This window comes from Colletotrichum navitas, assembly GCF_030913465.1.
Source record: "Colletotrichum navitas strain CBS 125086 chromosome Unknown LY79scaffold_105, whole genome shotgun sequence".
Lineage (NCBI taxonomy): Eukaryota > Fungi > Ascomycota > Sordariomycetes > Glomerellales > Glomerellaceae > Colletotrichum > Colletotrichum navitas.
The window spans coordinates 603-24,950 of record NW_026850651.1 but is presented as its reverse complement, the minus strand read 5'-3'; the positions used below and the strand labels follow the sequence as shown (position 1 = coordinate 24,950).

Sequence of the window (24,348 nt, the reverse complement as noted above, 5' to 3'; positions counted from 1 at the left end):
ACTCAACTGTCTTCAAGCATGTCTGTTTTATCCTTCCCATATTCCTCTCTATCGAACTAATTTAGCCTTGTAGATGCTTAAACTGACAGTCAGATGTCTAATTGTAGTATACGTGTTTGGTGTTAAACCCCCAGCGGTAGCGTGACGTTATCAGCTCAAATGGGGATAAGCAAGGCAAGTAATTAAAGGTAAAACTCGGCGGCACCAGCTCCATCTTTATGTCTGGTACTATAGGAAATGGCCTTCGGTCATGCCTCTTGTACAACGAGAGCAATCAAGTACACGCACGACGTTAGATTCTTCATAGTGACAGACCCGTTTTCAGAGTCAACTTTACTGGACCATGCAGGTTATGTCGCTCCATGTTTCCGCCTTCTTTGACATCTTCAAATGCTTCGCAGTCCATTTTGGGTTGATGAATGACTCCATAATGAAGTAGAAATATGTATGTAATAGGGGCTGGGTCCCTGGAAAATACAATACATGAAAACTTGAATACCAAGGGTAAAAACATTCTCCCGTCATCTCACGAGCCCATTTCTTCATGGGTTGTAGCTCACTACCTTAAGTTTCCGTACTTGAAAGGTTGTATCTAAGAAATCAGGGGTTAGGCTTAATCTACCAGGGCAATTATTGTTTGCAAAACCTACTTCCACTGGGGCCAGGTGAGCCCGACGAACCCTCCATTTGCAGGTTGATGATCCTAGCTCTGTTAGCACGTCAAGCTCCCCGACCACTAACGCCGAAAAGGTCTACTCACAAGTACATTGGCTTCCCAAAGTACCCGGCGCCGACCTGGGTCGTGACGAGCTGGTTGTCCATGTAGAACTTGGCCTGGACGTCCTTGCCGTTGAGGTCTCTCGTCTCGCATTTGATTTTGTGGAACTTGCCGGGGTTCGGGTACTCGACGTTCTCGGTCGCGACGACGGAGCTGGTGTTGAACGTGTTGAAGCTGATCTTGCCGCTGCCCTTCCACTCGGCCATGTCGATCTCGGGCGGCCACCCCTGCACCGCGGTGAGCCAGAAGGCCGGCCACGTGCCCTTGGTCGTCGTCGCCCTCACCTCGGCCGTGAAGTCGTAGCCGCCGCCGCGGGAGACATTGAAGTGTTCCTTGGCGTGTATCGCGCCGCTGAGGTAGTTGATGGCGATCTGCTGGCCGCCGTGCGTCGCAGGCGGCTGACCGCTGACCTTGGTGGCCGTGAGGGTGAGGGTGCCATTAACAACCTTGACGTTGTCCTTGGTCATGCGCGCGCCGCCGTTGTGGTCTGAGCCCCAGGGGTAGAGGTAGTTCCAGTCTTTGTCGAAGTTGGCCTGGTGGTCGAAGCTGGCCTTGGGAATGATGGTCCTGACGGCCCCGACGGGAAGCACGTCGGCCACGAGCAACGCGCTGCCAAAGAGGAGGATTGTTTGACTGAACCGAAGCATCTTGGTGAGATAGTGGTCATCCGGTTCTGGATGGAGGGGTAATGGTGGGACGGGTGCAGAAGAGCTTTGGGGGCCGCATCTTGAAATACCTCTTCGTAGTCCGGACGCACGGCAGCCCGCAAGCTTCATGTTGATGGCGGCGGCCAACTGACCGTAGTTAGTTCGGCATCACATTCCCGGCCGATAGCCCGAAGAACCCTCGAATAAATGAACCCCCCCCCACAGCATGCACCCGAATGCAGGGGACCCCAGGATATGTCAATCAAGTGCTGCTGAACTTAGATTGCCATGCTTCCACCACGTGCGCCTGTGGGTGCTGCCGCTTGCCAACCAGCCTGCCTTTGTAATTTCATCCCAAAACGCCGATCTTCCTTGACAAGTTCATTCTAGGGCCACGCAGACATTAGCTTGAATGACCATCGTCCGAACCCGGGGGCACATTAATAAGCCGAAGGTTAGCACTGCCCCCCTTGCAACGATACCCTAGCACGTCATATGAGTCAAACTTGCTTTCGACGCTTATCTGTAGGTAAAGCAAGATTGATTGCACCAATAATAGCTATCCAGAGATATCATGCCTTGTTTCGGTCAAGGTCACTCTATGAGGAAAACCCTGTGTAATGGTTTTGGTTGCGATCGGCAGGCAGGCTCGGCCTGTCGCCCCGGCTATCTACAAGAATCCGGAAGGTGTCATTCAAATTCTCATGAGTAGCCGCATGACCAGTGGTTTTATTCAAGAGTACTTTAATGTGCCTTGCTTGCCCGGATCTGCTTTCGGCAATATGACTTCTGGTTTACGATTGAAATGTCCTGCATACAATGTCGTTTCGAGAAGATAGAACGGAAATCGGGTAGAAATGTATGGCTCAAACTCTTCCACTAGTTGGAACAATTTGTCCGAGCCACGCTTACTTACATGGGTCTCAAAGCGGATGGCAACTTGGAGAAATGGAAAGGAACATGTGCAAACTTCCTTATTTGACAAAAACCTCGCTGAGACTGTCTACAAACGAAATAGACTACAGCAAACTCAGTTCAATTCACCTTCAATCCCGAAATCCAAACCATTACAACAAGGTTATTGTTTCAATCAACCATTCGCACCCCTGAGCAGCCTTGTTCAATTCAAAACGATTTTGATGATGCGCCAGGCCCAGCCTCTCGTACTTGCTCTTGTCCAAAGAAGACCTCCCCAAGACGAGATACGTCTTTTGTATAATCTCCTGATCAGAAAAACCCCAGTCCCCGAGATAAATCAGAAGAACGGGCAAACCAGAACGCGATCGACGCACGGATACCACTGGTACCCCCTTCGATCCGGCCGCGCTGAGTTAAACTTCTTCCAACTGCGTATCCGCGTGGAATTCCACCCACTCTCCGTGATGCCTCAGCGCGTAGGACTCCGTCCTACTTGCACTTGAAACTTCAAGCGAAGCTTCACTAACGTGCCCACGTAAAGTAGCATAGCCGGACTTTACTCGGCCGAGGGGGTTGCTCCCATCCGAAACAGTATTAACATCTGCCGTAATTGCGCAGTGGCAATTACAGATCCACTTTTGTTGTCACAGTTATAAGCCTGCTCTACCCTAGACCTCTATATGCCTTAATAGCATACGTATATACTATATTAGAGACCCCTGTAATCCTAAGGGCCTTGGTTCAAGTACTGTTTAGGGTAGTTCAAAACACTACATATACTTTAGTAAGATATACCTAATTAAAAGGTAACAAAGAGTGTTCTATATTACTAGCCTTCTTACAAATAGTGTCATAAACCTGGGGGGGTGTATTGTGTTATAAGTTGTAATTGTGTAGTAGTATTAATTATGGATCCGCTTTTGTTATCACAACATCGATTAGAGTCAGTCCATCTTGCAATCCAATCCGTAGTAGGGACTACATCTAGCTGCAAAACCACAAAAGATCCCTTGAAAAAGTCAATGAGACCATTGGCCGACGCCTATGAAAAAAAGGTGGGAGCACAGTAGGCCTCGGCGGCCTTAGCATTTTGCGTCTTCCAGCTTGTCCAAAGTCCTTGCTAGAGAATACCAGTTCAGGTCCCGCACAAAGTTGTCTCTCCACAATCCGGCAATGTAGGAAGATCCAGTCTTCTCCTGGACCAAACTGGCAAGGCCGGACAGGGCAGGCAGCTTGTTCAATTCGTAAGAGAGTTTCCGTGTGCTGAACCCGCTGACGACAGCCTGCCATTGCTCAAAGGCGGCAAGGTGACTGGTCATCAAGGCAGGGGACATCATCGCCTTGGGGCCGTCTCTGGTAATCTCCTCAAAGGCGTGGCATTCGCAGTCTCTCTCAGTTTGACATATCCACTAGAGCTCATTCCGCGTATACGTAATCGTCCTTCCGAAAGGAGCTCCTCTTGAAGACTCCAGCCTCTAGCATTGAGAGGTAGTGAACTCTGCCGGTCACCGGTGAGATCGATGGAATGGGTATGTCTGGCTGGCACGGCCCTGACCGCGAGGATGGAGGTTTTCCCTCTATCCGTGCGCCACTTCATTTTAAACTGCGTTCGCTGGGCAGCTGCGAGATGCTGTTGGTCAAGGAAGCCTTCAGAGGCGCAAGCCGAGGTGCCTGCAGCAACCGTCAGGTATGCATTGTGGTATACGGAAGCCATTTTCGCCGACTCGACTTCCCAGTCGCGCGCGGAATCCTGTGAAATGCAGATAGTATCCACCCAGAAGTATCTCAGATTGAGCCTCCTAGTTGCTTCCACCGCATCTCTGATGGTCTGTGGAAACTCCACAACATGGACTCCGATCTTCATGTCTTGAAGGTTCTTCTTGTTGGTCAAGAGATGATCTGATTTGCCCCAGCAATAACTGAGTGCAACATAGAGGGAGGCCCTCATGTTTGCTGCGTCGGATTTCTTCTCATGGTTTCCTCCTTCAGACTTGCCGACACGTGTATCCGTCTCTGGTTTGGACTCACCGGCGCCCTCCTTGGCGTTCTTCGTATCCGTGTACATCCAATGACCCCCGGTGACTAGAGCCACCATGTCGCCACTCGCAGCCGGGTGCTTAGGGTCGGCGTACCGTGATCGGAACTCATGCTTCGGGGTCAGGCCTGCCGACGGGTTGTCACCGTTTTCGTCAACCCACTTGGCCTGGGCTCGCTTGTCCGAAATATCCTCCATCCAGGCCTCCATCCGATCCAAGGCGTCCTTCTTTTTCTTAGCCCCGATGCCGCTTCCGCCCTCGGTCTCGTCACCATTAGCCGGGAAGACGAGCGGCGCCGGCTCGGGCCAGTCGAGATTGCCGTTCGTCATCTTCATCCTCTCGCCCATCTGTTCCTTCATATCCTGCCAGCATGTCCTCGCCGAAGACTTCTGCGTGATAACATTAGCTCTTCTCTCGGAAAGGCCAGTCTCTGAGCGGGTTGCAGGCGCGCCTCGCTCAAAGTTGACGGCGAGCCGACTGTCGCCGATACCCGGCTGCCACGTCACGACAAGACAGACGAGCCCGCGCGGGCGGAAGTATTGGGCATTGACGCGGTCCAGGAAGGTGTTGGAGCTGTAACGACTGCGTCCCTCCAAGGCAGCGCCCGTCGCGTACTCGACCGTGAAACCAAAGAGCATCGATGCCGGCTCCGGCATTGCCGACCCGGCGAAGCCTGCCAGGTTGAGGGCGTTGATCCAGGGGTTGGGCTCCAGCGCCTTATTGAACCCGTCTATGAAATCGAGAAAAGTTCCTTGGTCGACGCCCACCTCGGCAAGAACCGGCGCGTAGGCCCGCATGAACCCCCGAGTCCTCTTCTCGGGTCGCCGCTGGGCCAGCACGACGGGTAACGGAACCGTTTTGTCATTGGCTACAGTCTCTCCATCCGGGCATGCGCGTCGACTGATAAAGGCCGCGGCAAGACGAGCCGAGTGTTTTGAATCCTTTGGTGGTTTCGATCTTGCCTTCGGTGTCGTGAACTCCTGGTCCCCGACCCCAAGGCATGATGTGACCCCGTCCGGTCGACTTTGAGGTGGAACATCGGATGGTTGTGGGCCCTTGATTCCGTCGTTTTGCCGTAGCTGATTCGCCTTCTCCTCTTTCCGGTGATGCAAAGCTTCCGAGATGACTCCGAATCCAGAAGCTGCTGACCTGACAACCTCCTCGACGAGACCGTCCTTTTTACGGACCGCGTCGCCCGGTCTGGAAAACACCTTGTCTCGCTCCTTTAGAACACTCTGCACGACAAACGAAGTTGCCTCGAATGACACGTCTTTGGCCTTCTCGACCAAGCCCGACGACGCCATCGTGACGCCAGTTCTAACGTTGGGCCAGAGAGGTCAGATGGATTGTAAAGTCAAGAATAACTACTCACATGAAGAGAACTTACGTGAAGCTATGTCGTTCTGAGAGAGTACTCCACCAACATATCAGATGGAGTTTCTTGTCAACTAACCAGCGTTTAAGATAACTCAATGTCGGACACTGATCATCTATCAAGCCCATGTAAAGAGAATAGGAGGATTGTTTCGCCGACGGCTCTGAATCACAATCAAGATAATCATCATTGTGTCAGCTTGAACACGGCGTCCTTATTTATATACAAGCCTGTATTCACATGAGAAGGCTTATGGCGCAGCGTTCTCGCACTCGCTTTCATGCCGAGTTCTACAAATCGTTTCGTTGGTCAGCTCTGCATTGGCAAGTCAGCAGCCAACGGAATCAAGCAGTCCACGGGACGTGAACAGCCCAGCAGAGCCTAATGCCATCCCTTGAATAGCCCAATGAGAATATTCCGGGCGTCCATTACATGGTGGCTCTTCGCAGCCGAGTCTACTGTCTATGATTGTCTAGGCGCGCTTCAGCTCCCTCTGATCGTGGCGCTGCCATTGATTACAAGGTTTTCCGAAAACGGCATCGTTCTCTCATATTAAAAAGTGAGTTCAAGACTCCAAGGATCTTCGTATACGGATATACACGTCAGGTAGCGAGGGAGACATCGCGTTGCTCCCGTAGATATATGCCAGACATCTCATCGGGTAGAATCGACATCTATCTGCTCCTGGTCAACGCGAGATCCATACCCGACATGCAATTTACACCTCCATCGAAACCGCGCCAACTAGTCTTCTCCCGAGGCATCCAAGCCCTTACACCCTCTCCAACGTCTCCGCCCGGAACGTCAGCCCATTCCACACCTCAACGCCCCGCGCCCCCTCCGCCCCCTTCAACCGGAGCATGACCGCCATTTCTCCGACCAAGAAATCAATCGATATCTCGGTCCCCTCCCCGCCGCGCTCCGCCGGAATCGCGGCCGGGACCAGCGCCACCGCCTCCATGGCCCGGAACCTCGCTCTCGGCCCGCCATCCTCACCCCTCTCCACCACCCAGCCTCCAGACCACGCCCCTATCCACGCCTCCCACCGTCCGTCCACCTTCCGGGAGGAGTCCCGGAGGGGCACAGCGAGCTCCTGGGCGTGCTCTAACGTGCCGAGGAACGGCCACCCCTTGAGATACGCCACGGCGTGCACGACCTTGGCGCACGCGTGGTGGCCCTCCCACCCGTTCGTCATGACGGCCACGCCGCATCCTTCCTCGAGGTCCCACCCCTCGACACCGCCGGCCACGTCCGCGAAACCGATGGCGCAGCAGCGGAAGGAAGGGTTGTTCCCGCCCCAGTGCCCGAACGCGTGCCCCTTTCGCCGCGACACCATCCACGATAATGCCATGCCACCCTCTACCTCGGTCAGCATCTCCCTGGCCAGATCCTTGGGCAGGAACCGCGCCGTCTCCGTCTCGGGGACGCCGTCCCCGTCAGGGTCGAGCGACGCCTGCACGGCGCGGACGAGCTTGAGCAGGTCGGTCGGGGTCGTCCACACCCCGCCGGACGCCAGCTCCGGGTGGTGGTGCCACGGCGCTGCGTGGGGCTCCTTGCCCGTCCACCAGGACCTCGCGTAGTTCCCTGTCTCGTCGTCGTGCGCCGGCGTCGCGTAGCTCGTGTCCGACATGTCCAGGGGTTCAAACACCTGTTCCTCGACGATCTTCGTGAATGGCTTGTCAAAGACCCTCTCCAGGATGAGCTGCAGCATGGCGAAGTTGCCTCCGCAGTAGGCGAACTGCTGGCCGGGGAACGCGCTGAGCTTCTCAGGGAGGTTGCGGCCGCCGTTCCTGTCGAGGAGCGTGTCCAGCGCCGACGGCATGTTGTCGGGATAGCCCGTGTAGCTCGAGGTGCGGAAGCCGGCCGTGTGGCTCAGGAGGTGGCGAAGGGTGATCTGGCGCAGGATCTCGGGCGGCCCCAAGTTCCTGAAGAGCTCGTCGGGGAGGACGTGGAGGAGCCTGTCATCCAGACAAAGTCTGCCCTGGCTGACGAGCCTCATGATAGCGGTGCCGGCGATGGGCTTGGAGATGCTGGCGGCCTGAAAGAGAGTTTCCTCATTGTCACCGACGGTCGAGAAGCATCTCGCTTCGATGCTGCCCTTGTCCAGCACTGCGATAGAGACGGAAGGTGTGCCAAGAGATACAAGAAACTCCTCAAGCGTCGAGGACGAACCGTTCTGCTGCGTGAAAATGTCGGCGAGCTTGTCAAAAAAGGGCATGATTGTTTTGAACAAGAGCTGTGTTATGATATAAGCCGTAATTGCGCAGTGGCAATTATAGATCCACTTTTGTTATTACAGTTATGAGCCCGCTTTACCCTGGACCTCTGTGTGCCTTAATGGCATGCGCATGTGCTATATCAGAGACCCCCACAATTCCGAGGGGCCCAGGTTCAAGCACTGTTTGGGGCAGTTGAAAAACACTACCTATACTTTGGCGAGATGTACCTAATTAGAAGGTAATTAGCAAGAGTGTTCTATATTACTAGCCTTCTAACAAATAGCGTTGTAAACCTAGGGGGGTGTGTTATAATATAAGCCGTAATTGCGCAGTGGTAATTATGGATCCGCTTTTGTCATCACAAGCTGCAATTGGGTTTCTTCCCGAAGTTTGAGGTCCCTGGAGTTTATTGGCAGATTGACAGCAAGGATGGGCCAAGAAACCTCGTTAGATTCTTATATAGTGCAGCGTTTACTGTACCCAGCTTAGGCTCATCTTGTTGGTATACAGGCCTCGTGTTTGAACACGCTGTATACGCGCGTCTCGTTCGCGAACCACGTCGCTGGTGACGATGCGGGGTGACGCTAAGTGGGTAGTCAGCAAGCAAGACACCAGGAAGTGTTCGTCAAGCATTACGCAGCAGAATAAGCAAATAAAGAGACGACTCTGACAACGCATCAGACAAGTATCCTAGCGGATGAAAGAGAGACAACCTTCAAATGCTCCGTCGGTCTTGTTGGGCAGAATGACAACGACAGTCGTCGGTTTCACGTGAAGTTTGTAGTAAGAACAGTTGCGATCAGGATAGGAATACAATTATATATATGTATACATGTATAGGAAAGGGTTGCATCTGTATACGTGCAGCTCCATGGCCCTAGTCCTCCATATTTAAGTGAAAACAGACGCCTCCTCATTTGGGCTTTTCATTAGTACTTCAACGACGTTGTTGAGTTTGCTTTTCCCAGCTTTTTCAGCTCTTCGGTAAGTATATACAAGCTGATCTTTAAGCCAGCACCACAGAATTCGGTGCCGTTGCCAGAACATGTGAAGGAGCACTCTGTGCCCGTCACGTTGGCTGCCGGTTTGCTCTGGTCGGCGCCGGCCATGTTCAAGGAGTTGCCGCACCAACATTCGCGGCCGTATTCGACACCAGCATAGTTCTTATCGTAGCAGGCGCCAAGACACATGTCGATAGTCATGTTGACACTATTGAGAATCTGGTTCGGGAGGAGACGGCTGACCTCGGGCTCAGAGAAGCAGCCATAGTACGTGAAGTTGTCGTTACCAGGCGAAATGATGGGGCCAGTCGGCGTGGGAGTAGCCGAGGAAGTAGAAGTGGTAGTTGTCGAGGCGACTGCCGATGAAACAGCCGACAGGCTCGCAGTCGAAAGAGCGGATGAGGTACTGGAGGCCTCGGCCGTTGCAGAGATTGTAGAGTTGCCTGCGGAAAGAGTGAATGCCACAGTCTTAATGTTCACAGAGCCGCTAGTGATGGTAGATTTGGATGGCATGAAAGACGCAATTGAAGATACGTTTGCTGTGGGAGTCACAGTAACCATGGTTTGTGATCCCGAATCCTCGGTCAGAGGAGTCCCGGTGGTTGTAGCGGTGGTAGCGGTTGCGGTTCCGTTAGACGGGACCGCTAACGACGAGAAAGTTGCCGTGGTATCAGTCGCTGTCAAAGTCTCAGAGGCGTTCTTGGCCGCCTCGGGCGAGTACATGTAGACGTTCAGCCTGTCGCTGCCACCGCAGAATTGCGTACTGTCACCGCCGCAAGGAAAGGAACAGTCTTTCTGATTCACGGCGAGGACGCTTCCTGTCCCGAATTCGTTGCCACACCAGCACTCGCGGCCATATTCCGTGCCAAAGTACTTGGTGCCCTGGCAGAAAGCGCCGCAAATCTCAAGAGTCAAGGAGTTGTTGGCATACATGCGGGCGGGCAGAGCGCGAACGCCCTCACCCTCGGTATAGCAGCCCTGCGAGAGCCAGTCACCAACCCGTACGTTCGTGGGAGGAGAGGTGGCAGTGGGAGCAGTCGAAGTCTCGACGCTGGTAGGGAAACCACCGGTAGAAGTCGTCGCGGGCAAGTCGCCCTCCAGTTTGTATAGGTTAAGTCTGACCGGGCCACCACAGTACTCGGTGCTGTTGTCAACGCAAGGCATGCTGCAGTCAGCGGCTTTAGCAGGCAAAGATGTGCCCGCGAGGGCGTTTCCGCACCAGCACTACGACAAGGTCAGCTTCTAGTTGTCAAAATATGGAACCCTAGCATTTTTCTCACCTCTCCGCCGTACTCTAATCCGGCGTACGTGTATCTGTCTGCAGCGCAGACCCCGATACACTGGCCGACGGTCTTCTTCTCAGTGGCAGTGAGGTAGGTCAGCGCGCGTTCGTTTGTGCCCTCGGTGTAACATCCCTGGCTAACGTATTGCCCAACGCCAGGGTTGACCTCGGGGCTGACCGGATCCGAGCTCGGGGGAGGCGTCGTGGTATTGCCGTCCGAACGGACTGAGTCGGCAAAAACCGAGATGTACGCGCCTGTGCCTCCAGCCTCGCCGAATCCATTACCTCCGCAAATCTGGTTAAGATCTCCGCCACAATCGAAGCCACAGTTGCGGGCGTCAACCTTTTCGACGGGGATAGTCATGCCGCCCCAGCACTCAGTGTGGTACTGCGTACCGCAAAAAACGAAACCCTTCTCTGCGCAAGCAGCGATGCACATGGCGTTCGTGTTTGTGGCATTTCCGTACAATTGATTCGAGAGTTGACGGCCAGGGTTGTTCTCCTTGTAGCAGCCAATGTAGCGGAGCCTGCCTTGGCCGTCAGGTAGAAGAGGCGGCGCTTGCTGGGCAACAGCGGTACACTCAAAGTTGAAGAAATGCTTATCAAAGTTGGGATCGTTGGTGTTCATAGTCCAAACCGCGACACCGGTGTACGGGTCGGTGTTCCACTGGGCCTTGGGAACCGTACAGATTATGGTGGCGTTAGCGCTCTCGCCTGGGCCGAGGACAGTGCCCTCTGCAAGATCCACCGAGTTGGCTGCTTGAATGATGCCGGAGGTACCGAAGGGTGGCTTCGATACGGTGAGGGAAAGCTTGACAGCGCCCTCACCGGCATTGTTCGTGATGCGGAACCTGAGCGCTCTGGAGCTATTCTCGGTGACGTTACCGAAGGTGAAGTTCTTGTTTGCCTCGTACTCAACCCATCCAGTACCATCTGGCGTTTGGAACTCAACGAGAGCCACAGGAGCCGGACCCGCAGAGCCCGCAATGGTGAAGGACTGGGTTCCACCGTTTGAGGCCAACTTGAGATAAGCCCCGAAGGTGCCACTGGTAGAAGAGTCGAAAGTAATGCGAACAGCGACAGTCGTGTTGGCTGGAATGGAGGCGGGGACGTTTGTGAGAGTGAACTTGCCAACAGTGAGACTGGCGGTTGCTCTGTCCCAGCTCGTGAAAGGACCCTGGGCGCTCGTGGTGGAGAACTGAACATCGGTGATGGACAATTCCGAGTTGCCCTGGTTCGAGAGGATTACGTTCTCGTCCGTAACACCTTGTTGTCCAGCAATAACACCTTGAAAAGTGATTGTAGAAGGCGTGATGGACAGCAAAGGGTTAGCGCTTTCACCGGTACCCGTCAGTCGGATGTGGGTGCCCTGGCTGTAGCCCGCGACGGCGTTGGTGGAGTTTACGACGATGTCAGAAGAAACCAGGCCGACAGTGGTCGGCTTGAACGCGGCGCCGATAGTGAAATTCTCACCAGCAGCCAACGTAAGAGGCAGTGTGGGTACACCAGAGAGAGCAAATTCTTCAACTGCGTCCAGGCCGACGTTATCAACTGTGACGCCAATCACGGCGGTACAGGTGATGGTGCGCGGGTCACTCTGCGAACCAATGTCAACGGTGGCAAACTCGTTGGTGGTCGTACAGTTGAGAGGAGTTGTGACGGGCGAACCGAAGGCGTAGAGGTATCCCTGGGTGGTACCTTGGTACATGATGCCATCGCCGAAGACGGCTCTGGTGAACTTTGTGGTGGCCGGGACGCTGAAAGACTTGATCAAATTCAGGTAGCCGTCCTTGGGGACGGCCTCGAAGATCTTGAGTTGCGAGCCCTGAACATCGGTGGTCCAGAGAAGACCGGTACCAGGCTGACCATTAAGGGTGGTGACCGTGCCGTGGCTGACGCCGAGGATGTAGGCATTGTCCATCGGGCTGTCGGCGACCTTGGTGAAGGAGGGGACTCCAGCATCGCACGAGAACTTGAAGACGTGGGTAGGGTACTGAATGACTTTTGAAAGTTAGCACTTGCTGAGACAGGTGCTGGTGGAATCAGCTCCTCACCATTAATGTAGATGTAGCCACCCTCGCCAGGGTAGACGCCTGCACCAGCATACACGGAGTTCTCATTCTGGTAAACTTGAATCACATTATCCAGACCGTTGGCACCGTTGCGGTAGCCACCCAGATCGTCCAGGTTGAGCCAGTAGGTCTTGCCGCTCTTTCCGGTCACCACGCCAATGCGACGGATGTTGCCGCAGGAAAATGTGCTCGGTAGAATCTGCAGAGGGCTGGTTCCCAGGTCTTTGTCGGCGGCGTCAAGCGCCTGCTTTTCCCATGGCATAAAAAAGTCCACCAAGCTCAAACTGCCGTCTCCGTTAATGGTCATGTGGACAGCAGCTTCTTCCAGAGCCGTCGGGGGCTCACGGCCGTTGACGGGGATTGTGCTGAGCTGGGAGGCGAAGCCGTTGCCGGTGGCGTAGAACATGGAGCCGGCATCGTCAGACGTTAGGCCGCCGCCCGACATCCAGATACCGCCGCCCGCGATGTTAGCGGGAACGCCGTCGCCCTCGGTAGCGAAGCGCTCGACAATGTTACCCGTCGTCTTGTCCCAACCAATGACCCAGCCAGTGAAGTTCCACTGCACACAGTGAGAAGCGAAGCCGGCGTACACATAGTTGCCAACGTGAAGCAGGGCGGGTCGCTGGTGGTGAATGCCTCCGTTGAAAGACCGGATCGGGTTGTTCTTGGCGACGGTGCCCTCCAGGTCGACAGGGAAATTAAGGCGATCGCTGAGGTCGTTCACATCCAGTGCGTGGATGTAGTAGCGCCCGGCGGGCCGACCCTGGGCCACGTTCGGCTTGGTCTGGTCAACATACGTCTTGGCCGTGAGGTAGAGCGTGTTGGTGGAAGGATCAATGACACCGGTAGAAGTGACTCCAACGTGAGGTTGAATATCGTAGCAGCCGCTGAGATCTGAAGTAAGGAAGGGAAGGTGAAGATTCCGGGATGCGACAATGGCGCCCGTCTTTGCATTGATCTTGTAGACATTATTCTGTGTTGTCGCGACGTAGACGTATTGGGTGCTGTCGCCGTCGGGAGTGTAAACGAGTGGCTGGGAGAAGATCTGCTCGGGAACGTTGCCGTAGCGGCCCGGGAGAAGCGTGCGGAAGAGCTGGCCGAACTGGGAGCTCCCCACGACGGAGGGGTCCATGTTGTGGTTTCTTCACGTTGTGGCATCGCGTTAGTTGCCGTTCTTCCGACATGTGCAACATCGGTTGTTCCCCCGCCCACTGAGAGAGCGGAGCAATGCCATTGCGGCAAGGCGACGATCGGCACCAGTGGAGATACGGAGAACGGACGATAGTGGAATGGAATAAATTGGATGTCGGAACTTACGTCTGGTACCCGGCTCGCGAATTGTCGCCTCCCCAGGTGATGGTGTCGGTTGAAGCCAGGCCGTTGGCGAGGCCAACGAGGGCCGTCAACAACCACGTCTTGAAAACCATTGCGACTGGATTGTCTTTACTGACGGAAGGCCGTGCGAAGCCGTGGTTCTGGCTCTAAACGAAGGAAGCCCGGGCTGACGGAGATGGAATGGGGAGAGCAATTCACCATGAGCTGCGGAGGACAGCCGGGCAGCTCCTTGATATTATCATTGGATTTGGATCTTTGGGGCGCGGAGCGCAGGCCACCGGCTCGAGAAGCGTGGGGCCAATGCAGGGCAATCCATGGTCAATTTGGCGTGCCATCAGCAGGCGTGCAGGTCCGGCGTCCACCCCTGCATGCATGATGCATCCCATCCCGGCCCGTTCTTGAAGGCTATTGAGCAGGCCTACGAATGCGAGCACCTGCACTACACAGTACACTAGTACTCGGTAGGTGTAGTGTAGCGGACCCCGGGCGTTCGGGTCGACGGATTGAGAGGGAAGGACGGGTCTGAGATTGGCAAGCCTGGAAAGGCCCAGGATGCAAGTGAGACCGGGGGATTGGGGATATCAGAGGAGTCGTAGGAGATGGAGCGTGTTCGAGGCTGGCCTGGAGCAATCTCATGATTGTCTTGGCCCTGTGCCAATTCTCTTGTCGCCCTTTGGGGTTTTCCGGCTTGGTCATGCCATGCCAGAGTTCCGTCTGGTTCGGACTGATGCGGGAGAGGCGACGAATCCCCGTTCCGCTGACAGTCGTACTGATTCTGTGCTGGCCGGCTCGCACAATTCGTAATTCGCAGCGTTTGAGTGATGACACGAGAGAAGACGCCTCCTCGGTAGTGATGAGCGGGATGCAGTGCAACGGCAACGGCTGTCAGCTACGGCTGGCGTTGGCTAGGCAGTCCAGGACTCCAGTTGTTTGGTGTTGACCGTGTTCGGTGCTGCGGCTCGCTGTTGGTGCAGAGCAGGGCAGCGTAGCGCAGTGTAACATGAAGATTTCTTTTGTTGGAGATCGGCGCACGTCTGCGGGCTGCCAACGCCACGCCGTCCGGTGTTTTGGGGTGGACCATGCTCGGCCAGGCCAAGGGAAGGGATGGGATTTGCGTTATTGTATCCGTATTCTAGCTCCGATGCGATCCATGTATGCAGGGACGACGAATAGGTAGGCGCTTCTGGAAGACTCGGCAACGGCTGAGCTATGTCGCGAGAAGCGGCGTCGACGGCGTCGGCGGCGGCGGCGCCATGGCGGGACGGGAGGGAGAGCGCCACCTGAAGTCGGTCGAGACGAGTTCGAGTGAGAGGGAGTATTCGTACAGTTTTGGCGATGGACGATAATGGGGCTTCCAGCAGAGAGAGAGGTACCCTCACACCCTCTTTTCCTTTTCGTCTGATTGTACTTGGTAGTGCCCCCTGGCTGGTGGGCCTCGGCGCGTCTTCCTTTGGACTTTCCTGAAGGAGAAAGACGCAAAGGCAGCAGCAGATACGGTTAAATGAGATACCCCACACTGCCGCACGTGTGCGCCTCACGAGTGGCTCGATTCAATTGGCCAGTGACCCATCCGTCCTGCCGGTTCCACTCGCTCCTGCCTGCCCGCCCGCCGCCCCTGCTTGCCGCCGGTGCTGCTGCTGCTGCTGTTGCTGCTGTTGCTGTTGCCTTCGCTTCGCTGTCGGTCAGTGTTCCTTCCTGTCCAAAAGTCGTTCTTTCTTTCGCAGCGTCGCCGTCCTCGTCCTGTTCCTTCCTCCGCCATTGCTCAACATACCTTACCTTAGCTAATCTAATGCATACACACAGCCATCGGCGGATGTGGTCCGCTTCGGAAAGATGCAGGCTGTCTTATGTAAGACGTCCGTATGGGGGCATTTCATCCAACTAAACACCCTGTACGGATACTCTGTACATCATCCATGTGTTGCCGTTCATCTCGACTTCTCCCTCACTATGGGATTTCTTCTTGTTCTTCCATTTTTTTCATCTTCCCCTATGATCCTAACCTCTCGTCGCAGATTCCTATAAAGAAGCCCTCAAGAAAGCGGTAACGACCGTTCGTTCCTAGGAGAACAGTTTTGATTCTCGCGCGCGTAGTCTCGGATGTCGGATGCAGTGTTCCACTCGCCTCAATCACCAACGGTTTGCCAAGCAGCCCCCAAGAAGCATTACATGGCACGGGGGCCACCTGTTGCCTGTCTTAAAGCTGCATCGAGTTTGCCCCTCAGATACCACCACGTCTCCAGCTAACCTGCAGGACCTGCTCGCCTTGGCCTGATATCAGCACCGCATTCGCATTGCAAGTGATGAGACACCTCGTGTCAAGCAGAGAGACAGCGAGACAAGACGGCGATTTGATCATGCAATTTCCTTGGGTAGTTCAACTTATTGTCAAGCTAAATGCACCAAGGACTACAGGCCCGCCCTCAGAGGTTTCAAGCTGGCAAAGAACAACATCAATCAGCTCGTCTAAACCCTTCTGAGTCTAGACGTGGGCGATCCGTCAGGAGGAAATCTACACTAGCAAACACCGGGCGCCACTTTAGTTTAAAAAAACGCCACCATGCACACGTTGCCGTGCATCCGCCCTCGCTCTGTTTTCATCGCGAGAGCAGCCAACAACAGTCTACTGGCGTCCTCGTATCAATCCGCCGAGGTGACGTCATGTCCACCGTCTTCCCGTACCATGTATGGTACTATTCAAGTTAGCGCACACCAGTCCGGTCCGCGTCGCGTCTTGTCCCGTCGCCATCCCTAACGATCGGGATTACTGTCTCACTGGTCCCCTGTTGTCTCGCCTCCTTTTCCATGTGTGGACTGCCCCAGTGACACCCCTAGAACCTGGTGATTGCGCTCTTCCGTCTGATCACAGACTTGCCAACCCTGATAGCAGGAAACCATCAATTACGTGCTTTCGGGCAGCGCCCCCCGCCGGGTGGTGAATAGGCTCAAGTAGCATTACCGGGAGACGGCACAGGACCATCACTCTCATTTTTTCCGCCTTACATGACAGGGAGAGGAATGATCGTCGGGGAAAAGCGCCGTCTTCTTCACATCACGCCAAACGTCTCACCGGCCTCGTCTCCCATATGCATCCCTTTTCCAGGAACCCGAAAGCTGTCGCCGTTCACCCGAGACAACAAGCACCAAACAACCGACCAGCCACATCGGGGGGGGGGGGGGGGGGGGGGGACCGGACGATACGGGGCTCAGCAATGGCGCAGCGGCCCGTCGTCAACGAACCCACCGTGACCGCGACGCTTTCCCAAGGGCGGCATCACAACCAAATACCTATTCGTGCGCCGCAGCCGCACTGACATCAAGCTGTTCCATGCCCTCGGTGTTACCAGCATACAAACCTAAACGCGCCACCTCGTATGTCCCTTGCACAGACAGTCAAACCCCTCGCCCTTGCTAGCGCTTCTCCCGCCGCCGGGAAATGTTTTGGTCCCGGATAGTCTACCGCCCACCGTCAACGGTGAGACACCCGGAGACGAGGAGCCGGCTCGCGATGTTTACGCCCTTTTGAATCGTACCGGAAACGACAGCCGAGACTTTTGGGACCGTCGTCGCTGGCAATTGGCCGAGATGCATGTAAAATGTGTGCCTACACATGCAGTCAGCACAACGCCCTTGACAGCCCCTGGCCCCATGGCGTATTATTACGACGTGGGAAGATGGGTATGAGAACCCGGGTATTGATCACCTCAGTCATGGACATGGTGACCTACTCTCGGCGTTCGGAGAGATAATAGATTGCGGGTTCTTGGCCAGGTGTCTTGGAAACCCAATAGACTCGTAAACAGCTAGCTGTCACATCTCATCATGCCCCCATGGCTGGTAAAATGGATTCTTGGACTCACCACCCGGCAATGTACTCTACATCGGAAAGTTATTTCCGACCATACTGATGAGTGGTTTTCGGTGCTAGTTCTATGATTCTTATAAGCTACATCACATACAATCTAGCCTACCAAGGCAAACGCTTGATTCGACGTTTACGTTGTCACACACATGCTATTAGTATCTAAATTCCTTAAGTAAATGCAAGTTCTCTAGGAAGAAACCGTAAACTTGAGTCTTTGAGAAAAAAGGGAACTAGGGCGGATATACCTGTTGAAGTACGTATATACGGCAGTAATCCTTGTTTGTTTGATTAATAATGCAGTGTGTATTTCTACTACTATTGCCTCTCAGATGTCTGTTGCCTTGGGTAAAATACACATGCTATTAGCCTTCCCTTATTTAGGTCGGGATTTTCTATCCCTAATATGCTGCTAACATTTACCTAGCGGTATTGCCTATTTTAAACCTACCAAACGCTTTCACAGTTTAACACTATTATCTTAAGTTGCTTGCAGACCAGCTTTCATTCTTGGCGCAACTGCCTCAGTTTTTTGCAAGACTACTCTAGTTTCTTGTCCATCTGTTTTGCAGTTTTATCTATCTTTAAATATAAGCTATGAATCATATCTTCCTGGCTTTGTGCTACCTCTATTTGTTGCTAGAGTGCTTCTTGTAGCTAGTATAACTCCTTGCGGGATTCACCTAGCAACTCAACGCCTTCTATAGCATTTTCTGGCTATTAATGTTTCCGATACTCCTGCTTCTATTGCTTCTTCTGTTGTCGCTTGCTTGCTTGCTCTGCTGTTTCTTTGATTGATGCTGATTGCGTTATATTCTGGGTTGTTCTCTTTGGTATTTGTACTGTTTCTTCGTCTTGTTGAGTCGTGGTTCGAATTGATGGTCGCTTTTGCCACTTGAATCGGACGCTCGTCAAAAAGGGGGCGTCATCCGGTTCCACCACGATCTCTGCCTTGGATGGTTCCGCCATGACGGAAGGTTAAGTCACCTCCACACATATTACCACAACAAACTTCCTTTGAACAATGAGCCAACAGAGGTACAGATACAATGCGGCCCCTCTTGAGGTCGCATAGGTACACAATAGTGATCATACACAGTAGCAAAATACCTCGTAAAGGTACCATGTTTGGTACTCAACACAATGTAAGGTTTCTAATGAAATACCATGGAGATATCCAGGTAACTACCCTTATTGCTCATCAATCCATGGAGGTTACTAGATAGAGGTACTATAAACCCACGACGTCGTCAAAACGCGCAATCGCGACTTCCTGCTCCTAACTCCTCCCTATTCCCATCCATACATGACCAGGGGAAAAGGTGCTTTTGCTGCTCTTCTGACTTTGACCGTCTGTTTGTCCTAGTGCGGATGACTAACACCCCCGCCAGAGGCCCAAGCTGTTCCACCCCCCACGTGGCTGTCCCTACCAACCTGCAGGGTAGGTACGTACTCAACCAACAGCTTTCTTGTCCGGGTAGGTGCCAACCAACCAACCTTACTTGCCTACAGCAACTTCCGCGGATTCAACTTCTTTCTATTAATCTCTTTTCTTCTTCCTCAACTGTCCCTTTTTGTTTTCTTCCTCAGATCCCTCACTCACTCAGTCACCCATACACTCTCTTCCTCTCTCATTCTTCTCATCCCATCGTCAGAAGAGACTTCACCCCGGCGAGGCGAACTCCTCCTCTTCAGTCCCATCTCTCCTCCCCAGTCTCATCAGCATGTTCATCCTATCGAACCAGCTCACCGGCGGCAACGCTGCCAAGATCAGCCGCACCTGCGAACGCGTACGCAACTTCTACGCGGACGAACAAGAACACGACCCCGACAATGCAGAGCGTGGAACGGGTGGTAAAGGGAACCAAACCGAATCACGGTTGGGTCATCCGAGTTCGATTTCATTGGCTGAAGAATACCAACGTCCAGAATATGCCTTCAAAAGCCGACTTCTCAGACGACCCAGTCGAAAGGCTACAGAATTTAGAGGATGAGGGTGCGGGCCTAGTGAAGGCGTTTAACGCAACAACCTGCCGCCAGATAGAAGACGGGCACATCTTCACCTTTACGTCCCAAAGTCTTCAACACCTACCTGATTACGATATCCTACTTCTATAGTGGGATCTCTTAGGATGTGGCGACTGGCTGGGAGTGCAGACCCCTCTATGTACTCCCTCTATGACGACGACGACGACGACTGGATTATCCACGCCACTGACAGCGAAGTTGACTTGTCGGAAGGCGCACAGATGGCAGTCAGCGGCCTTGGCACCGATCGGCAAAGATGGTGAGATCGAGCGTTCCAACCGGGGCAATGGAGGCCCTGACTAGTTATCTTCCTTCAACCGGAGTAAACGCAGCCTGAGGAACCGCGTTAAAGACTTTCTCATGGATATGGTGCGTGACATCAGAAATTTGCATCTCGGCGAGTAGGACAGAGCTCCTTCAGATGAGACAAAGAAGAGTGTTCCCAGCCAGAAGGAACCCAAAACTCCTCTAGGAGAGAGGAAGAAGAGCTCACTTAATCTGAAGGAGACCGAAGGAACTATCTCTGGCAAGAAGGAGAGAAACATTCTGGACTTGAAAGGCAGTATCAAACGTTCCATGAGTCAGATGCCCAAACCACAGAGACCCCATACAAACCTGGGTGCGGTTTTCGAGCCACTGGCTCAAGAGGAACGCCCAATGGAGCCCACTGCTTGAGGGGAACAATGGGAGTCAGGAGTCGCTGGGGAAGGATGTGTAGGGAAAAGGCTTTTCTCATGGAGGTTCATTCTTGACCGTAACGACTAGAGGAAGCAGTTTACTAGTGAGACTCAGGTTGTCGTTATCTGCTTTAATTTACTTGCTCTTATTCTAGGACAGTGTTACAACCTAACAAGTTACAGGTAACGTTAGCCCTACCAGACCCCCCTTCCCCCCACATCGCTATTGGGGCCGCAACATATACCCCATGTGGTTGGCGATACATGTGAGGAACGTATCTAGCTTCCAAACGCTGCTGCCGTACTACACCGACTTAAACGTCGAAGGTGAGTTTGGGTCGACAATGCTCAACTACGACGACAAACTAGGCCACGCACAAACTACGAACTGTGTGTTAGGGAAAGAAGCCGACGGAATCGTGTTATCACACTGTCCTGCAGGTAGTTTCCGTTCATCCGCTCATTTCTGGTCTGCTTACGACCGGACAAGTGGGGTAAGATAAGTTACCGTTATTCCCGGGTTCATCAATTGGACGGATGAGAAACACTGGGTCTGCAGGAAAGCTTGATTAGAAAGCTATAAGCGAGTTCAAGTGAGAACGGAGTGTACTGAAGATGGTTTGATCAGATATCTTTTGGAACATGATCATCTTGCTAGGTTTCATCACGTTGACAAGTCAGGTGGAGCTCGGCAGTGAAGACAGTAACATCTGTCGCAAAAAGAACCTTCCTTTTGGTTGTATCTTGCCAAATGCTAGGCGGCTGTGCTCCGACTTATCCAGCATCAGGTACGGAGTAATACTTTAGTGATCTACCTGCGGGCCTTTGTGGGAATCAAACCTGTGGGGTGTACGATGCTTAGCGTTATATTGACTACACACACTCACACCATAAATGCAAGACAGCTCTGTACGTTGATCCACTAAGCTCATAACTATAGGTAAGTTATAGGGACCACACTTATACTATTGACTGCAGACGAAGCTATTAATATCAGGTAGCAACTAACGCTGTATATAACGTACATCACTTTGTGACGACATTGGTTTCTACATTTCTTTTCAATACGAGTCATGAGAGCTAGAACAGTCCACCTCCTCTCCTCATCCAATGATAAGGGCGGTGCCTTTAGAAAAAAGGTTGGTTTCCATGCACCCAGCCCCTTTCCAGCCATATATACAGCCTCATTATTATTGTGTTACAACAGTACCTTTCCACTTGGTTTCGCCTTCTTCACTCTATCATTCCAACCAGGTGCGACAAGGCTACATGTACGCTGGGTCAGTCTGACAGGTCACCGATTCCACCTCTCTTATCTCTCCTCATTTGCTATTCCCTATTCGTTGAAAAGGCTACCCAATTGAGCCACGTGCACATGCCGCTGACCGCTCTCCAGCGGGCGTTTCTACCTTTTCAGACTCCTCCCACCTCAGCACAAATTACATTGTCCAATGCAGACCTCGTCATTGACGGTTAGGCTCCCCGGATGCGTGTCCCCCCTCCAATGGATCCACGCGGGTCTGGAGCCCGGCAATGGATACCCATGCCTCCCGTTGCGGGCCGCAGGTATCGAGTCTTGCCCATGTCACGCTCGGTCTTGCCCACGTCCCGCTCGGATTAAACTAGAGCGAATGTCGTGGAGCGGGGTTTGGAATTAGCATTTGAGAGATATTATGTCAGAAGCCCCCTACTGCCAAAATCCGCGTCCTGCTCACTTCCCGAATTGTTTTAGCTTTCCTCAGTATGGTTCCGTTGAGCGAAGTCGTTGCTCCCGTGAGCGTTTTGTCCTGGCGAATTGCCGGTGCCCTCCTTGTCGTCTGGATTATACACCACTTTGTGCGTGCACTCTACAATGTATCCCCTCTCCATCCCCTCAGCAAGATTCCCGGCCCGAAGCTGGCTGGCGCATCTTATCTGTACGAGTTTTGGTTCGACTTCGTGAAGAAGGGCCGCTACACTCTTGAGATTCGACGGCTGCACGAGGTCTACGGTTTGCGATTCCTCCATGCTAAACAGGAATAGCGCAGTGCTGATTCTGGCCAAGGACCGATCGTTCGGATCAACCCTGATGAGATACACTGCAACGACGTTAACTTCACTGATGAAATCTACGCCATCAACGGGCGGAAACGGAACAAACACCTACATCAACAAAAGAACTTACCAGAGGCGTACATCTACCCATTCTAGGCCCTTTCCATGCATGAAAAGTATAGACTGATAGCCTACACAGCCAAAATGTGGCCCACGCAGGTACCATCGACCATGACCTCCACCGCAGGCGCCGCGGCGCCATGAGCAAGTTCTTTTCGCGGGCTCAGATGTTCAAGCTGGAGCCCAAGGTCCATGTCTTGGCCCAGCGACTCTGCGACAAGCTTCTTGCCGATGCTAGCGACCCTGACAGAGTCGTCCCCCTGACGGATGCGTTTAGCTGCTTCACTTCCGACGTTGTGTCGGAATACTGCTTCGGTGAAGCGTTCGGGTTTCTTGATAGGGAGACTTGGATACCCAACTTCCGCGAGGCGGTATACGGGCAGTTAAACCATATATTTGTATTTAGGTTCTTCCCGTGGCTCAAAGCAATTCTACTTGTGGGACCCATGTCAGTCAACCACTCCCTGCTAGACAATGGTTTATTACTAACGATAGATCTAACAGGTTTAAAGATTATCTCCCTAGGGACACGGCGTTACTTATTGATACAGTAGACGTAAGAACTAGTGCCTAGTCTGGAGCTAGATATGCCCTAGACCAAGAGAAAAGAACATAGGGGCCCACCAGCTAATCAAGAAAGCTCAGACCGTTATACCAAGACATGTAGAACAGGCTAGGGAACGAAAGCGTTTGGGTTCTGGTGATGGCAAAACTACCAACGTCTTCGCCGAGCTTTTCGAGTCAGACCTCCCTCCCGAGGAGAAGACTACCAAGCGCCTGACTGCCGAGGGTCTTGTCACCATGATAGCTGGCACCGAGACAACCAGCTTCACGCTTACCGTTATCACCTTCTACCTCCTGACCAAACCCCACGTCCTGGAGAAGCTGACTCAGGAGCTTCGCACCGTCGTCACGGACCCAGAGCATCTGCCCAGCTGGCCGACGCTGGAGGCGCTGCCGTATTTCACCGCCGTCATCTCCGAAGGGCTGCGCCTGGCTCCGGGCGTTGCGTCTAGGACAGCCAGGGTCGCCACCGAGGAGGATCTGGTCTACTGCGGCAAGTGGACGCCAAAGGGGTCTAGGACCGAGGTGGAAGTGAACTACTTGATCCCCCGAGGTTATGCGATGGGTATGAGTGCGATGGTAAACCACTTCAACGAGACATACTTTCCGGATGCGAACGAGTTTGTCCCCGAGAGGTGGATGGTCCAGGATCGTGACCAAAGGAGACAGATGGACAAGGCGTTTTTATCCTTTAGCAAGGGTACTCGGATGTGCCTTGGAATGTCGTAAGTTTCTTTGTTCTTCTAACTTCTGAGGGACTGTTTAAATACACTAACGCTGGGTAGGCTGGCTTATGCCGAGTTGTACCTGGCTCTGGCGGCCTTGATTCTCAGGGTGGTTCCGCGCATGCAGTTGTATGACACGACTAAGCGAGAAATCGAGTATGATCATGACTTGGCTGTGCCAGTGCCGGTGAGCACAAGAGGGGTAAGGGTTAAGATTAACTAGAGCTCCGTGAATTACTGCATTGGCTGGATATCTATATAAAAGGGCTTTATGGCTCGAAGCAATCGCAATAGCTTCATCTGGGTAGCAATTTCAAAACTTTCTCTCCAGTAGCCTCCTTTCTCTAGCCTCCGGTCAAAATGAAGACTCCGGCGCACCTGCAATAACTCCGCGCTGAAGCACCGGCAGAATCTTACAATATATCACTTACTTTGAAAAACAGATATCAAGAACGGACCATAATAGTTCCCCGATACAGTTATTGACTTTCTGAGTTGCTCGAGGGCTAGAAGTACATTATTTATTGAATCGTTTGACTCTATGTTTTGATGCTGACAGTAGCTCAGAATGGCTTCATCCGTAACACTGGCGGTGTTCTACCCTGCCATAAGGTTTTTGCGTCACATATTGAAAGGTCTTGTTCCCTTGAGGACCTTTAGTGCCTTGGGAAGACC

The 24,348-nt window shown here is 53.2% G+C and overlaps 7 protein-coding genes across 7 annotated transcripts; 2 read left to right on the top strand and 5 right to left on the bottom strand.

The window, feature by feature from the left end:
- Positions 1-756: 756 nt before the first annotated feature.
- Positions 757-1,425, bottom strand: LY79DRAFT_526967 (family 16 glycoside hydrolase; the record flags this gene model as incomplete). Its single annotated transcript, XM_060555886.1, has 1 exon — positions 757-1,425. One exon carries the CDS (start codon positions 1,423-1,425, stop codon positions 757-759), a length of 669 nt encoding a protein of 222 aa, XP_060408491.1.
- A 2,000-nt stretch (positions 1,426-3,425) lies between these two features.
- LY79DRAFT_677566 (heterokaryon incompatibility protein-domain-containing protein) lies at positions 3,426-6,036 on the bottom strand (the record flags this gene model as incomplete). Its single annotated transcript, XM_060564486.1, has 3 exons — positions 5,767-6,036; positions 3,899-5,696; positions 3,426-3,752 (listed from the first exon to the last, which is right to left on the bottom strand). Exons 1-3 carry the CDS (start codon positions 5,880-5,882, stop codon positions 3,426-3,428), a joined length of 2,241 nt encoding a protein of 746 aa, XP_060408490.1. The 5' UTR covers positions 5,883-6,036.
- A 490-nt stretch (positions 6,037-6,526) lies between these two features.
- On the bottom strand, positions 6,527-7,972 carry LY79DRAFT_526931 (beta-lactamase; the record flags this gene model as incomplete). The annotated part of the gene is made up of 1 exon (XM_060555881.1): positions 6,527-7,972. The coding sequence occupies one exon, from the start codon at positions 7,970-7,972 to the stop codon at positions 6,527-6,529; it is 1,446 nt and encodes a 481-aa protein (XP_060408489.1).
- Positions 7,973-8,769: 797 nt separating this feature from the next.
- Positions 8,770-13,838, bottom strand: LY79DRAFT_569767 (WSC domain-containing protein). Its single transcript, XM_060559084.1, has 4 exons — positions 13,646-13,838; positions 12,311-13,470; positions 10,255-12,257; positions 8,770-10,198 (listed from the first exon to the last, which is right to left on the bottom strand). The coding sequence occupies exons 1-4, from the start codon at positions 13,753-13,755 to the stop codon at positions 8,903-8,905; spliced, it is 4,569 nt and encodes a 1,522-aa protein (XP_060408488.1). The 5' UTR covers positions 13,756-13,838; the 3' UTR covers positions 8,770-8,902.
- A 675-nt stretch (positions 13,839-14,513) lies between these two features.
- LY79DRAFT_569766 (uncharacterized protein) lies at positions 14,514-14,790 on the bottom strand. Its single transcript, XM_060559083.1, has one exon. It carries the CDS (start codon positions 14,742-14,744, stop codon positions 14,553-14,555), a length of 192 nt encoding a protein of 63 aa, XP_060408487.1. The 5' UTR covers positions 14,745-14,790; the 3' UTR covers positions 14,514-14,552.
- Positions 14,791-19,913: 5,123 nt separating this feature from the next.
- Positions 19,914-20,373, top strand: LY79DRAFT_653434 (uncharacterized protein; the record flags this gene model as incomplete). The annotated part of the gene is given in 2 exon segments (XM_060562602.1): positions 19,914-19,954; positions 19,964-20,373. Coding segments are annotated over 2 exon segments (306 nt in total). The 3' UTR covers positions 20,229-20,373.
- Positions 20,374-21,931: 1,558 nt separating this feature from the next.
- LY79DRAFT_617515 (trichodiene oxygenase) lies at positions 21,932-24,051 on the top strand. The gene is made up of 6 exons (XM_060562016.1): positions 21,932-22,220; positions 22,275-22,401; positions 22,464-22,832; positions 22,889-22,940; positions 23,030-23,673; positions 23,734-24,051. Exons 1-6 carry the CDS (start codon positions 21,974-21,976, stop codon positions 23,894-23,896), a joined length of 1,602 nt encoding a protein of 533 aa, XP_060408485.1. The 5' UTR covers positions 21,932-21,973; the 3' UTR covers positions 23,897-24,051.
- Positions 24,052-24,348: the final 297 nt, after the last annotated feature.